At 32.1% G+C, this 12,824-nt stretch overlaps 1 protein-coding gene across 1 annotated transcript in view; it reads right to left on the reverse strand.

The window, feature by feature from the left end:
• Window positions 1-2,135: 2,135 nt before the first annotated feature.
• Window positions 2,136-12,824, reverse strand: part of LOC129941029 (two pore potassium channel protein sup-9) — a 54,556-nt gene continuing 43,867 nt past the window's right edge. The window contains exons 5-6 of the mRNA XM_056049572.1: window positions 10,012-10,163; window positions 2,136-2,310 (exon numbers count right to left, since the gene is read on the reverse strand). Coding sequence (XP_055905547.1) covers window positions 2,136-2,310; window positions 10,012-10,163 — 327 coding nt within the window. The remainder of the gene's footprint in view (window positions 2,311-10,011; window positions 10,164-12,824) is intronic.

The raw sequence follows: 12,824 nt of genomic DNA on the forward strand, positions 1-12,824 counted from the left end.
CAAGGGCGAAGTTTCCTGACTCTTCAGGATCCGCTCGTAAAAGAAACCTGAACCACCGAAAGCCTCCCCGATTAGTGGAAGAAGGGAATTATCGTCAAAGTCCCAAAAAAGGCGATCTTACAAAGTGCGAAAACTGGAGAGGAATTTTCGTTCTCTCCAGTTGCCAAAATAGTAGCAACAGTCATACTGGAACGCATCAGAGAACATATTGAGGCCACACTCGATGTCGAACAAGCAGGATTCCACGATGGAACCTTTTGTATTGATTAAATCTACAATCTGCGGATCATTATTAAACAGTGCGTTGAATATCGATCACCACTGCACCTGCTGTTCATCGACTTCGAGAAGGCCTTCGATAACGTTAACAGGGAGTACAACTTGGTTAGCTTTGAGGACAGTGTCACGTTCTGCACGATGGTCGGTTGTCACATGCTTTTGAAATCCTAAACGGATTCAGACAGAGCTGCATTCTGTCGTCCATATTATTTTGTTTGTGTAAGCGATGTACTGTGCTCAGCTCTGTCAGATAGCGGCTTAATTCAATGGACTTTGACATCCTATTTAAAATATATCTCTCAAAGGATCATGGAGAGAGAAGAAAAAGTTGTGGGACTGAAAATTAATTTCGGCAAAACAAAAATGATCAGCCCCGGAACCCGACCATCGTCTAAAATAAATATTTCCTCCCAACCGGTGAAAAAAATGGAGAGCTGTCAATACCTTGGAATGGAAGTATCGTCTCCATCGAAGGCGGAGTAGAACAAGACGTCATCTGTCGAAAATTTGGAGCTACGACTGTTTCGCACAAATTTCGAATCTGTGGGTGCAGCACTTGGAAGGTTACTTCAGCCATTACAACAAAGATGCAAACCTTCGTGAATAGATGTCTTCGTAACATCATAAGAATTTTCTGGCCAAACCGTATATCAAATAAGCTCCCTCATAGAAGGACAGGTCGGGAACCTGTAGACTCTATAATACGAAGGCTTAAGAGCAATGGATTGGACATACGCTTCAAAAAGGTAACGACTGCATTGCATGCCAAGCGATGCTATCGAATCTGCTCACACAAGATGGAAGAAGAGCTGGACGACCGAGAAGCACAGGGCGCAGGACAGTCGAGGCGGAATCAGCGTCACTAGGCAAGAGTTGGAGGGAGCTGAAAAACACATCTCCGGAAACTTCGCACGATGGCTCGTAGGCGTAGTAGAGGCCTACGCCCCTTATGGGGTTCCCAACGGACTTAACAGGCTTGAGAACCTAGGTAAGTATTCAAGGAATGATAAATAAAGCAACATAATGAAATATAAGAAAGAGATGAATATATGCACAACACTAGCATTAGAAGACCTTATGGTATTGTTTTCATGGGGTGCTCCCCTAAACATCACATGAGTCGTTAGCGGTAATAAAATGCTATCATGTTGGAATGGCTTTAAGCGATGACAGTAAGACTACATATTTTTAGAATGCTATTAGCGCTGATGTGATCAAGTAATATAACAGATTAAGTTATTTAACTTATATTGCTCAACGAAAACGTAGATTATTTTTAAAAAATGTTAAGTCTTTTAGCGCATATTTAACAACAATAGAATAATTTTAACTTTGATTTACAAAATAAACTTAAACTTAATATATTGGTAATATTTTCTTTTGCGAGTATAAACCAATTTAAATAAAATATAATTCCAAAACACAACGTTCAAAGTTTAAAGTATTAAGTTAACTTTTCAAAAGATTAATTTTTTTAACGATAAAAGTGTATACAAAGTTTCTTTTTTTTTAAATTTGTTTGTTGTAAATTTGGCATTAAGATTCTTTAAGTTATTAATGCTAAAGTTATGTTTCACAATTTGCAGATTTAAAGCCTTTTTAATAAATTTCACAAATAAGTCAATTAAATTGATTTCATTAAAAAAAAAACAATAGAAAATAGTGGAAAAAAGAAAACTTAGATTAAAATATTTTCTTTTTTTAATAACATTTTACAAATACAATTTTTTTTCAATAATTAAAAATAAATTAGAAAATCGTAATTAATTAATATACAAAAAATCATTAATCTTAATTGTTTTTTCTTGTGTTTTGTTTTCATTATTTTATTCTCTACTTATTATTATGGTACCTAATTAGATTCGAAAGGATAAAAGCGATACATTTCTTTTTAAAAGATGTGATTGAGGTCTTGATTGCATGGCACTGCCACTCGTACTATGCGTATCAAAGGTCAAATCTTTCATTGGAACTACCTCGGGCAGTAAATGTCTTATGTGCGATGGTGATCTGCGAACTTTATATTGGTGCCTGAAATTATAGTACAATTAAAATTTATTATAATTTTATTAATTATTTATTTTTTATAAAGCTATGAATTTAATAATTTATAGGAATAACATTTTTGAATTTTTAAAAACACAATTTGAATTATTTTTGATTTATGTATATGTACATTTATCCAGGAAGGTTTTTATGTAGATATATATTTAATTAATTATAAATATTATTTTATCTATAATACACATTGTTTTAGTACAAACAAAAATCTTACATATTGCCTTCAATTGAACTTATTTGAGATTGAAATTCATTTGCGTTTCTGTCCGTTTGCATGTAAGAAAGATACAAATAAAAGTAAAAAATAAATAATGAATTGTGTGAATGAAATAAAGATTATGTGAAGAACTTGTGTTTATTTTATTTTTAATAAACAAATATACTTCTTGTATTTTGTTCTGTTGAGAAAAGGATGAGGTGTTTTTTTATACATAGAATGGTAAATGTATTTTTTGTATGACCTTAAATGCAAAACCTTTATTGTAAAACTATAAACTATTGTATTTTTTATATAAAATCATTGAATAATTTTATTGGTTAAGATCTATATCTGTATGAATATTATAAATGGGAAAGCAGAGTGTTTGTTTGTTTGTTTGTTTGTCTGTGCTTCATGTTGCAACGGAGCAATATTATGACTTGATTTTTTGTGTGGAGGTAGTTACGTAGCTGAAGAGTGTCTCAGGCTACTTTTTACCGAGGTACAATATCTTATTCACAGCTCATTAGCGCAGATTCGCCGGTAATACTTATAATTAGATATTCAATGTGCTCTTTTTTGAAACATGAAATAAATGCATCTTACAAGATATTTACAACGATGATGCATAAGCGTCTTGTTAGTTGGATTAAGATCGGAAACTTGCTGAGGGAGTTCCAGGCTGGATTTAAACCAGGATATTCAGCAATAGATAATATTTTTATACTCAGAAGCTTGACAGAGAATTTCTTGATACAAAGGAAAAAGCTGTATGTTCTTTTTAAAGCAGCTGTATAGTCTTGGGATTTCATTGAAGTTTGGTCGCGTACTTGAGCACCTATATAGCGGAACAAGGGCGGCTGTACGGCCAGGTGGAGAACTCTCAGACTGGTTTGAAACCTCATCTGGAGTGAGACAAGATTGTGCATTAAGCCCTACCTTGTTTGCATTATTCATTGAAGACCTTTTAGACTACCTGCCGGGTGGAGTGGATTTCGCAGGGATGCGGCTTAAGGCACTTCTGTTCGCAGATGATATAGTCATGTTTGCGCAAGCACCGGAAACTTTGCAGCTCATAAATAACAGGGTTTACCAGTATTGTAAGCTATGGAATTTAATAGTAAATATAGATAAATCCAAGGTTATGGTTGTTAAAAGTGATGGTGGACGTAATGCATCAAATGAAAAATGGAGCTATAATCGTTAAAATATTGAATGTGTGCGAGAATACAAATACCTTGGCATTACTGTTACAAATAATTTGAATATGGATATACACTTGAAGAAGAAATTGGTTAAGGCGAAAACTGCTATTAGTATGACATGGAAACAATACTTCATGAATAAGTGTACAGCTCATAGTAGCAAGTATAAAGTATTTGAAGCAGTAGCGGAAAGCATACTTTTATATGGATCGCAGGTATGAGGATGTAAAAAGTACAATTTGGTTGAAAAACTCCTAACGCGCTTTATAAAAAGAATGTTTATAAAAACATTGAAGTTGCAAGCGGACTTCTTGCTTAACGTTTTTAAAATGAATGATAATGGCAAGAACGCACGAAACTATGGTGGAACACTTAGCAATAGGAGATGGGCGGGTTAAAACACGATGCGGAGGGCTATGTGACACTAAGATAAGATTTTTGTAATTTAGTGCAGACAAATTTCAAACTTATTACAAGTGTACCCTGATTTACAAAGTTTCTCTATCAATTTCTCTGCCAAAGAGCACCAAGAAACACTGTTGTTTTGAAAATTAATTCAAGTAATAGGAGATATAAGGGAGTATTTACTTGAGACACTGTTATAGACTTAAAACAGAGCACTTGACAATAGAGTTTCTTAACTCACTTGAGCTGGCCAGTGTGTGCCCTCACAAAGTGTTGCCGTAAGCCTTCACAAAAGTGTAATAAAATAAATAAAATTTAGCAGATGTCAAAAACGGCAATATTATAACTATAAATGAATATCAAACATATTTTTGTGATCGTTTTTTGTAGATATATGTTTTATTTCTATTACTCACAGACATCTCTCTGAATTTAAAAAGATTTAGGTTATAAAGGCCTTGAATCAGCCAGATTAAAATAACTTCCAACAGAAATGCAGTGATTCTTACGTTCCTAAATTTTTTCATATTTATATTATTACGAACAATATTTTTTTTTGTAAAAACTTGGGAAAGCTTATAAGCAAATGTTGAAAGTTATGTATTGTTCGGGTCCTAATGCTTCCATCGTACGAACTACTAAATAATTGAATAAGGATTATTTAGTACTCCCTCTAACGCTGCGGAACTTGATATTAAAGTCAATGACCTCAGTTCAGCTATTAGCAAATCGATATAGATTGCAAGTACAGTTACCTATGTATATAAAGGGAGCCCCAATTACGTACTTGAGTCTTCTGGATGGAATTGAAAAAAAAAGCTCTTAAAATGATAGGAGATCATTCTCTCACCGAGACATTTGCTTTTAGGCAAACGCCGCAAGGTCTCCTGTCATTGTTTTATCGTTATTTTTTTAAACAATGCTCTAGCGAAATAGTCAGTTGCATTCCTCCTCTTAAACAATACAACCGTAATACCCGTACTGCTAGGAATGCCCATCAGTTTACCCTTGATCTCAATTGCGGACATACTGTTAAGTACAGAGATTCTTTCTTTAGTCGCACTACGCGAATGTGGAATGCTTTACCTGATAAATGCTTCCCACTCATTACAATGTGCAGACATTTAAAGCCAATGTACATCGGTTTCGCCACTCTAATCCTATTCTGCTTTCCTAATTGCTCGTACTGTGTTTAATCATTATAAGGGTATTTATATTTACAACCCCTTTAGTGCACGCACAATATTAAAAAAAAATAACTAGCTTCAGACATGGCTTCTAATAATTATTCATAAGAACTAAGAAAATCTAAACTATCTTCCTAGCAAAACTTCAATGGTACAAAAGAAGAAACATCCGAAGCTTCTAGGCCAAGAAAAATTCTTCAGCCAGTCCAATGATGCCCAGATGCCTAACAAATGCAGATGGCTCCTGGAAAAATTCTAGGGAAGAATTGCTCAACTTGCTACTGGATACACAATTTATTGGTAGCTCTCAGACTATAAATAGTTTTAATCAAATGCGTTCTAATATCGGAACATAGCCACAAAGTCTAATCACACCGAGCTAAAAATCGTTAAGATTATCTAAAATATCATCAAAAACAAAATTTGAAAGTTCCACATCTTTCCCCTGTAAGGAAAAATTGTTATTCAAGGTCAAAGGTAAAAAAAACGATTTTCGGTAAATTTGATCTCAAAAATATTTCAAACAAAAATTGTAGATCATGAAATTATCTACAAAAAATTAATTAATACCTTTTTTTTCTACGAGCCACTGTTTTTGAGATATAACGATTTAAAAAGTTGTAAAAGTTGTAATCGTCATAATATGCGTAATTTTTGTTTCAAATATTTTTATTTGATTTTCAGCTTGGCGGGAATTTAGGTAACCTTACTCTTATTAACTTCCCATAGGAAGTTATTGTAATGGGTCCGATTTGTCAAATTGAAAATTCCGTACGTCCGTACGTCCGTACGTCCGTACGTTCGCGACGTTTTTTTCGTCGTCCATAGCTCAAGAACCAGAAGAGATATCGACTTCAAATAAATTTTGTTATACAGATAATAAGGCAAAAAGATGCATAAAGGGCTCTCAAGAAAATTGCGTGGGTGTTTTTTTTACCATAGCAGTTTAAAAAAAAGGTCAAAATTTTGGTTAACCCTAAATATCTTATGAACCAAAAACGCTAGAGACTTGAATTAAATTTTATATAATGTATTGTAATGTGATACCAAACAGGTATATTTTTTGAAAAAAATTTATCTAACGGTTTTTTTTCTAAATCAAAAAAACTTAAAAAAAAAAATTTGTCACCTCCTAAATTTAACGACTAACACATGATTTTATCTCCAAAGCAATTTTGAGCAACGGAGAATAATGTTTTTGAAATCTGATAAAATTTTGAGAAAAATCGAATTGACAGTTTTTTTATAAAAAATAAAAATCTAAAAAAAACATTACTCAAAGTTCGTAAAAATTAAATATCGATTCAAATATCTTTTCAAAAACTTAAAATTTAGGCTTCAAGCTTATTTTATCTTATAAGAAATATTGTTTTCAACATTCAGTAAAATTTTGAGGAAATAGAATTGACAGTTTTTTTTACAAAAAATAAAAACCCAAAAAAAAATGAATAAAAGTTGGTAAAAATTGATTTTCGACTCAAATATACTTCCAAAACTTTGAGATATTGGCTTTAATTTACTTTTATCTGTTGAAAAATATTGTTGTCAACATTTAATTAAATTTTGAACAAAATCGAATTGACAGTTTTTTTATAAAAAATTAAAAACCGAAAAAAAATTAACAAAAGTTGGTAAAAATTGAATATGGATTCAAATATCTTTTCAAAAACTTGAAAGTTAGACTTCAAACTTATTTTATCTTATAAGAAATATTGTTTTAAGCATTCTGAAAGATGTTTAGAAAAATCGAATTGACAGTTTTTTTATAAAAAATAAAAACCTTAAAAAAAAATTTATAAAAGTTGGTAAAAATTGATTTTCGACTCAAATATCTTTTCAAAAATTGTAGATATTGGCTTTTAACTACTTTTATCTTTCAAAAAATATTGTTGTTAACATTTAGTAAAATTTTGAAAAAAATCGAATAGATAGTTTTTGTACAAAAAATTAGATACCTAAAAAAAAATTTAACAAAAGTTGGTAAAAATTGATTTTTGACTCAAATATCTTTTCAAAGCTATAAAATATTGGCTTCAAACTAATTTTATCTTATAGAAAATATTGTTTTCAACATTCGATGGAATTTTGAAGAAAATCGAATTGACGGTTTTTTTTACAAAAAATAAAACTCTAAAAAAACCAATACTAAAACTTGGTAAAAATGTACTTTCGACTCAAATAGCTTTTCAAAAATTAAAAACATTGGCTTCAAACTTATTTTATTTTACAGAAAATATTGTTTTCGATATTCAGTGATTTCTATATATAAAAATCCAACAGTCCGTTTTTCATAAAATATAAAATCTATAAAAAATAGTACGCAAATTTGGTAAAATTGATACTAGTACATATAGACAAACTTTTAAGCAAGACAAATCGACAGACGGAATGGGAAGTTATCAGTGTGGGTCGCATCCCAGCCTCTTTTTTTTTGTACTAATTTGACAGAACTATTTAGGGTGATTGGATTATGAATGACATTGCTATATCAGTCAAATTGGTAATAAATAGAGCTTTCAACCCCAAATCACGCATTGGTTATACACATTGGTTATCAGACCGATTCAACTTTACAGTGTGGTAGTATGGTGGACGGCATTAGTAAACCGCAGAAAACTAAGCAAGGTGGCACGTTCAGCTTGCCTTTGTATAAGCAAATCGCCTCGGACGACCTCCATCTGACTTTGCCTCTACAGAATCTAGGACAGTTAATCTTCTCTATTGAAGATGACACATTTAACATTCGCCCATGCAAATCGCCAAGAATGGTACAACACTATCCATTTTATCACGTCTGGCATTCTAATTGCTTGGTGTAAGCTTTTGCTTAAACAAGACGCTATGAAAAAAAACAACACCAGGTGCAAATAACATAACTACGAAAAATGTCTGTCCTAGCCTATAAGCACTCAACTTGCTTGATATCTCTAAGCAGCTTGCATATATGTATAAGCTCGATATTTGGTGTTGGTGTCATAACTGGGCACTGCCTAATTAGAAAGCCCGCCATGCGAAGAAATAGTTCTTCACCTCCTCTGTTAAAAACGTAAGCCCTACCTAGGAGAATTCATCTATAAAGATCTAAAGGATCTGAAACACATTAACATAATTATTTTTTCATGCTCCATAAGTAGTTTCATTGAGCTCAGAAGAATTCCTCAAGATTTATGGTGGACCAACGACTGGCCTAAGTGTGTCCCACTCCATCGCGGATATCCACTTTAACCTTACCTAACCGAAGCTTAGTCTGGCCAATTGTAAATAAAAGAATTTAATATTAAAATACACTAAAAGATTCTATTTCTACCAGTAGTCTTTAAAGCGAATTCAAAATGATGAAGACAAATTATAAGAAAAAAAACTGTTGACGAATCAATGAATAAATGTAATTTAAAAAGATTTCAAAACCTTTATGCTGTGCAAATTATTAAGAAAACGCTAAAAATTAAAGCTTTAGTTAATCTTTTGAAAAAGAGTTTTTTAAAAACAATCTGATTGGGCAAATTCGGACGACATAAGGGGCATGAAAGTTAGGCAAGTTTCTAGTATCTGATTGGCCAGCTGCCAAAAAATTACATTCCAATTAAGGCAATTTAATGGAAACTATTAATTCAACTCTACTTTTATCAAAATAACAGTTCATCATATTTTTTTATTCGACTGAAAGCTGAACTTTATTACTCTATGTTTTGTTTATTTTCTGCAAAACTTAATTTAATGCTTTCTGTAAAAGGGTTCCTTGTCAATTAGGAAAAGAAATAACTAATATTTCTTTACAATACAAAATTCAAATCGTGATGGACCTTTAGCTTGACTGAGAAGAGTTTTGAAGAAAATCATTGTGTTTGGTACACTATGTACGAATACTCGTTCATTCGTTGGTCGCTCCTCTCATGTGAATTGTCCTTAAAAATATCGGAATTTTGTAAATGATTTTCTATTGAATCTTGTTCTTCCAATAATATTTTTGTAGGAGCTTATGTCGACAGTTCTTTGGTAAATATCAAAATAATTGAAATGTCTCATAGAAAGTCCTTTTTATGATTTTTTGTAGTACCCGTGGCATGATGTTTATTGCGTAGGTCTGTCATGCTAGAGGTCTTGGTTCAATCCCTGCCTGGGACACCTAAGGTATTTTCGCTGATACTACTTTTTGCGAGGAATTGGAAAACCCTCCAAGAGTGATTCTTGTCATGAAAATGCTTTCTCAAATTAGTTATTCGGATTCGGCAGACAAACTTTAGGTCCCCTCCATCCCTGACATGACTCGTACACAGGAATTTTTGAGAGTTATAAAGTTGCTTCGCTGGACTCTAGTTCTAAACTCGAATTAGTTTTAATAACTTTTAAATGTTCTTAATGTAGAAGAAGAATTTTTAATTTCATAAATATCCTTTTTGTAACCATTTAAATTTTTTTTTTTAATAAAATTACAATGTTTCCAAAATAAAATAAAGATCATAATTTTTTTTGTTCACTTCACAACTTTAAATACTTAGCAAATACTATTTTTACATACTAAAATATCGTTTCCGCCATTGCCATTTTATATTTTTATTCATGATTTATATTTTTCAGTATATGTATAAAAATAATAAACCATCTAATCTCAAATCTGTACATCTTTCGTTAGATTTAACTTATATTAAAAATATTTAATTCAGCTTTTACTTACTTTTTATGTCGACTTGCCCTAAAACAGGCACACGAACATATCGATGCATCGTCAGCATTTATAGACTGCAGCTCATGACCCGTATAGCCACTTAATATGGAACCGTTTGCTGTTATAACATCGCCATCTAACCGCACAGCAACTTGCAGAGCCTGAAAAATTTGAAATTCCAAAAGAAAACCAAACAAAAAGAACAAACCATAATCATTGGGGGATAACGAATTATAACAACAAAACACCAAAATTATAATTTTATCACAAACCAAAAAATTATACACAAAATTAACATATTATGGGAACACACACACAAATTAATTAATTTCAGTAATAATTTTCATATTCCAATTTGTTTTAACAATTTTCTAAAAAATATTATTCAACATAAATTTAAAAAAAAAAATAAAAACAAAAATATAAATTTACAAAAAAAAAATTAACAACATTCACCTCAGATGTCCAAAATTTGGACTTGGTCATAAACTTTGGGTTTTTACACAAAATAAAAACGTTAAACAAAATTAAATGTTAATTAAAATAAAATAATAACAATGAAAGTTACATATTACGTTCAAACATATTAGTCAGTATAAATTGTTGTTCTTTATTTGTTTTTATTTTCTTAAAAATTTTATTTGAAATTTTCTTTTGGTCAAAAAGAAAAGAAAAAACAATTAAAAAGTATTGAAGAGATTCTTATTAATTTAGTTGAATTAAAAATAATGCAAGGGGTTTTAAATATAATTTTATAAAAGTTTAATTAAAAAGTATAGAGATTTTTTTTTGTTGAAATTTGTTTAACAAAATATTACATTCTTCATTAATATGTTAATAGTAATTTAGAAAGGTTTTGGACTGCGTTTGTTTTGTAATTGTGTAACTTGTTAAGTTGTCAATATGTTTGAAACGGACAATAAGTTTGAAATAAAATTTTAAGTCAACAAATAAAACATTGATTGTTTTAAATTAAAAATAAACAGCAACTAAATTAAGAGTTTGAGACTAATAATTTTCCTATTTTTTACAATTTGATTGTTTTCCATTCTCTGCGAACGTACCCTTAAGCAAATATTGAAAGTGTCAATGTCAAAACACTCATAAGCGCCCTCTGTTCCACTTTTCCAATTTTCTATCAACCAGGTAAGCACTCAATTTTATAAGTCAAAAGTGAGACCAGCCGATATTTGTGAAGCAGAGGTTGTGTCAATTATAAACTACCAAAGGACTAGTTTTTCAAGACGTTTTGGCGAGGCTATTTAGATGCCTCAACTAATGTAAGGCAATATAGTTGAATCCCTGCACAACTTTCAATTTTAACCTTGATATTGTTTTTAATATTTTATATTTTTTTTGGCTAAGCACAACTTGTTGTTGTCACTTCTATAATATGTAAATGTTCATATTTTCTGTTAACTTTCAAGAAAATTGGGTAGATTCAGATGACTTTGCAAGTTAGACAAGTTTCTAGTATTTGATTGGCCAGCTGTCAAAAAATTGTCTTTTAATTAAGACAACCTTATTGGAAGGTTGACTGGAAAGTAAGTCAGTAAGTCTTCTTTATTAACTACCAAGTCAAATCCTCTTATGTCAAAATTACAGCTAAACGCAATTTTCCATTCAACTAAAAGCTGAACTTTACTACTCTGTGATTTATTTATTTTCTGTTGGATTTAATTTGATGTTTTATATAAAAGAGTTTCTTGTCAAATTGGCCATATTCCCAGTCTTGAGTTGTTAAAGGTCATTGAAGAATATATGTAGCTTCGATTTCGTTTGGTTTCGTCCCTTATACAGTCCTTCAGTCCTTTGATTTAGACTCGTAGCAACTTTATTTCCTTATCAAATCAAATCAAATGGGGTGGCGCAACAGTCCGTTGTGAACCAGGGCCTAGTGACTTACAACTCTCAACCATTCCTGTGTGCGAGTACTGTTGTCAGGAATGGAAGGGACCTACAATTTTAGGCCGAATCCGAACGGCTAGTTTGAGAAAGCACTTTTTCATGACAAGAATTACTCTTGAAGGATTTGTCAATTCTTCGCAAGAGGCAGTACCCGTGAAAAGACTTTAGATGGCATAGGCAGGGATCGAACCCAAGACCTCTAGCATGACAGTCCAACGCACAAACCATCATGCCACGGGTACCACTTATTTCCTTATCATCAAGCAGGAATTAACAGCCTAGTCAAATAGAACGCGTTCTGGCACGCCGCTACCCTTCGTGTTTTGCTACGTCAAAGAAAAAGCTGTCAGCTATTAACCCACTTGTCAAAGCAAAGTTGAAAATTGCTTCTTGATTTTTCTAACAAGAATTACCTATGAGTTTAAGTTGACATTCAGTTCACATTGAGTTCTTTGTAAAAATCTACATCTTTAATTTAACCGACGCGTTTGCAGCTCTTTCCTGAGCTAAAAAACAAAACGACTTATAAGAGATTTAAATTTGCAGTTGTCACTTTCTAAGCAGTCATCTTTTGACATTTGGCAAGTAACACGCCATCTTTGTATATAAATATTATAGTGCTGCTCTTTTTTTTACGGGGGTGGCCGCTGGTGGCTACGGCATCTAGTGGCTGCCCATTGGAATTTTACTTTCAACGCCACCTTGAGGCAACTGCAAACGTAAAATAAAAGCTCTTATACTAAAGTGTTTTTCAATACGCGCTGGTAGATTTTGGGGCCCAGTCGCTGCTATTTTGATTTGGTGACACCTGTCAAATCTTTTGTTTATTATTCAATTGTTTGTGCCAAAACATCATGCGCCCATTTTACGGTAGACGTGGTGGCCCTTCACAGTCGACCCTTCAACGTTTGGTG

The sequence above is a fragment of the Eupeodes corollae genome, chromosome 1 (assembly GCF_945859685.1).
Source record: "Eupeodes corollae chromosome 1, idEupCoro1.1, whole genome shotgun sequence".
Taxonomy (NCBI): Eukaryota; Metazoa; Arthropoda; class Insecta; order Diptera; family Syrphidae; genus Eupeodes; species Eupeodes corollae.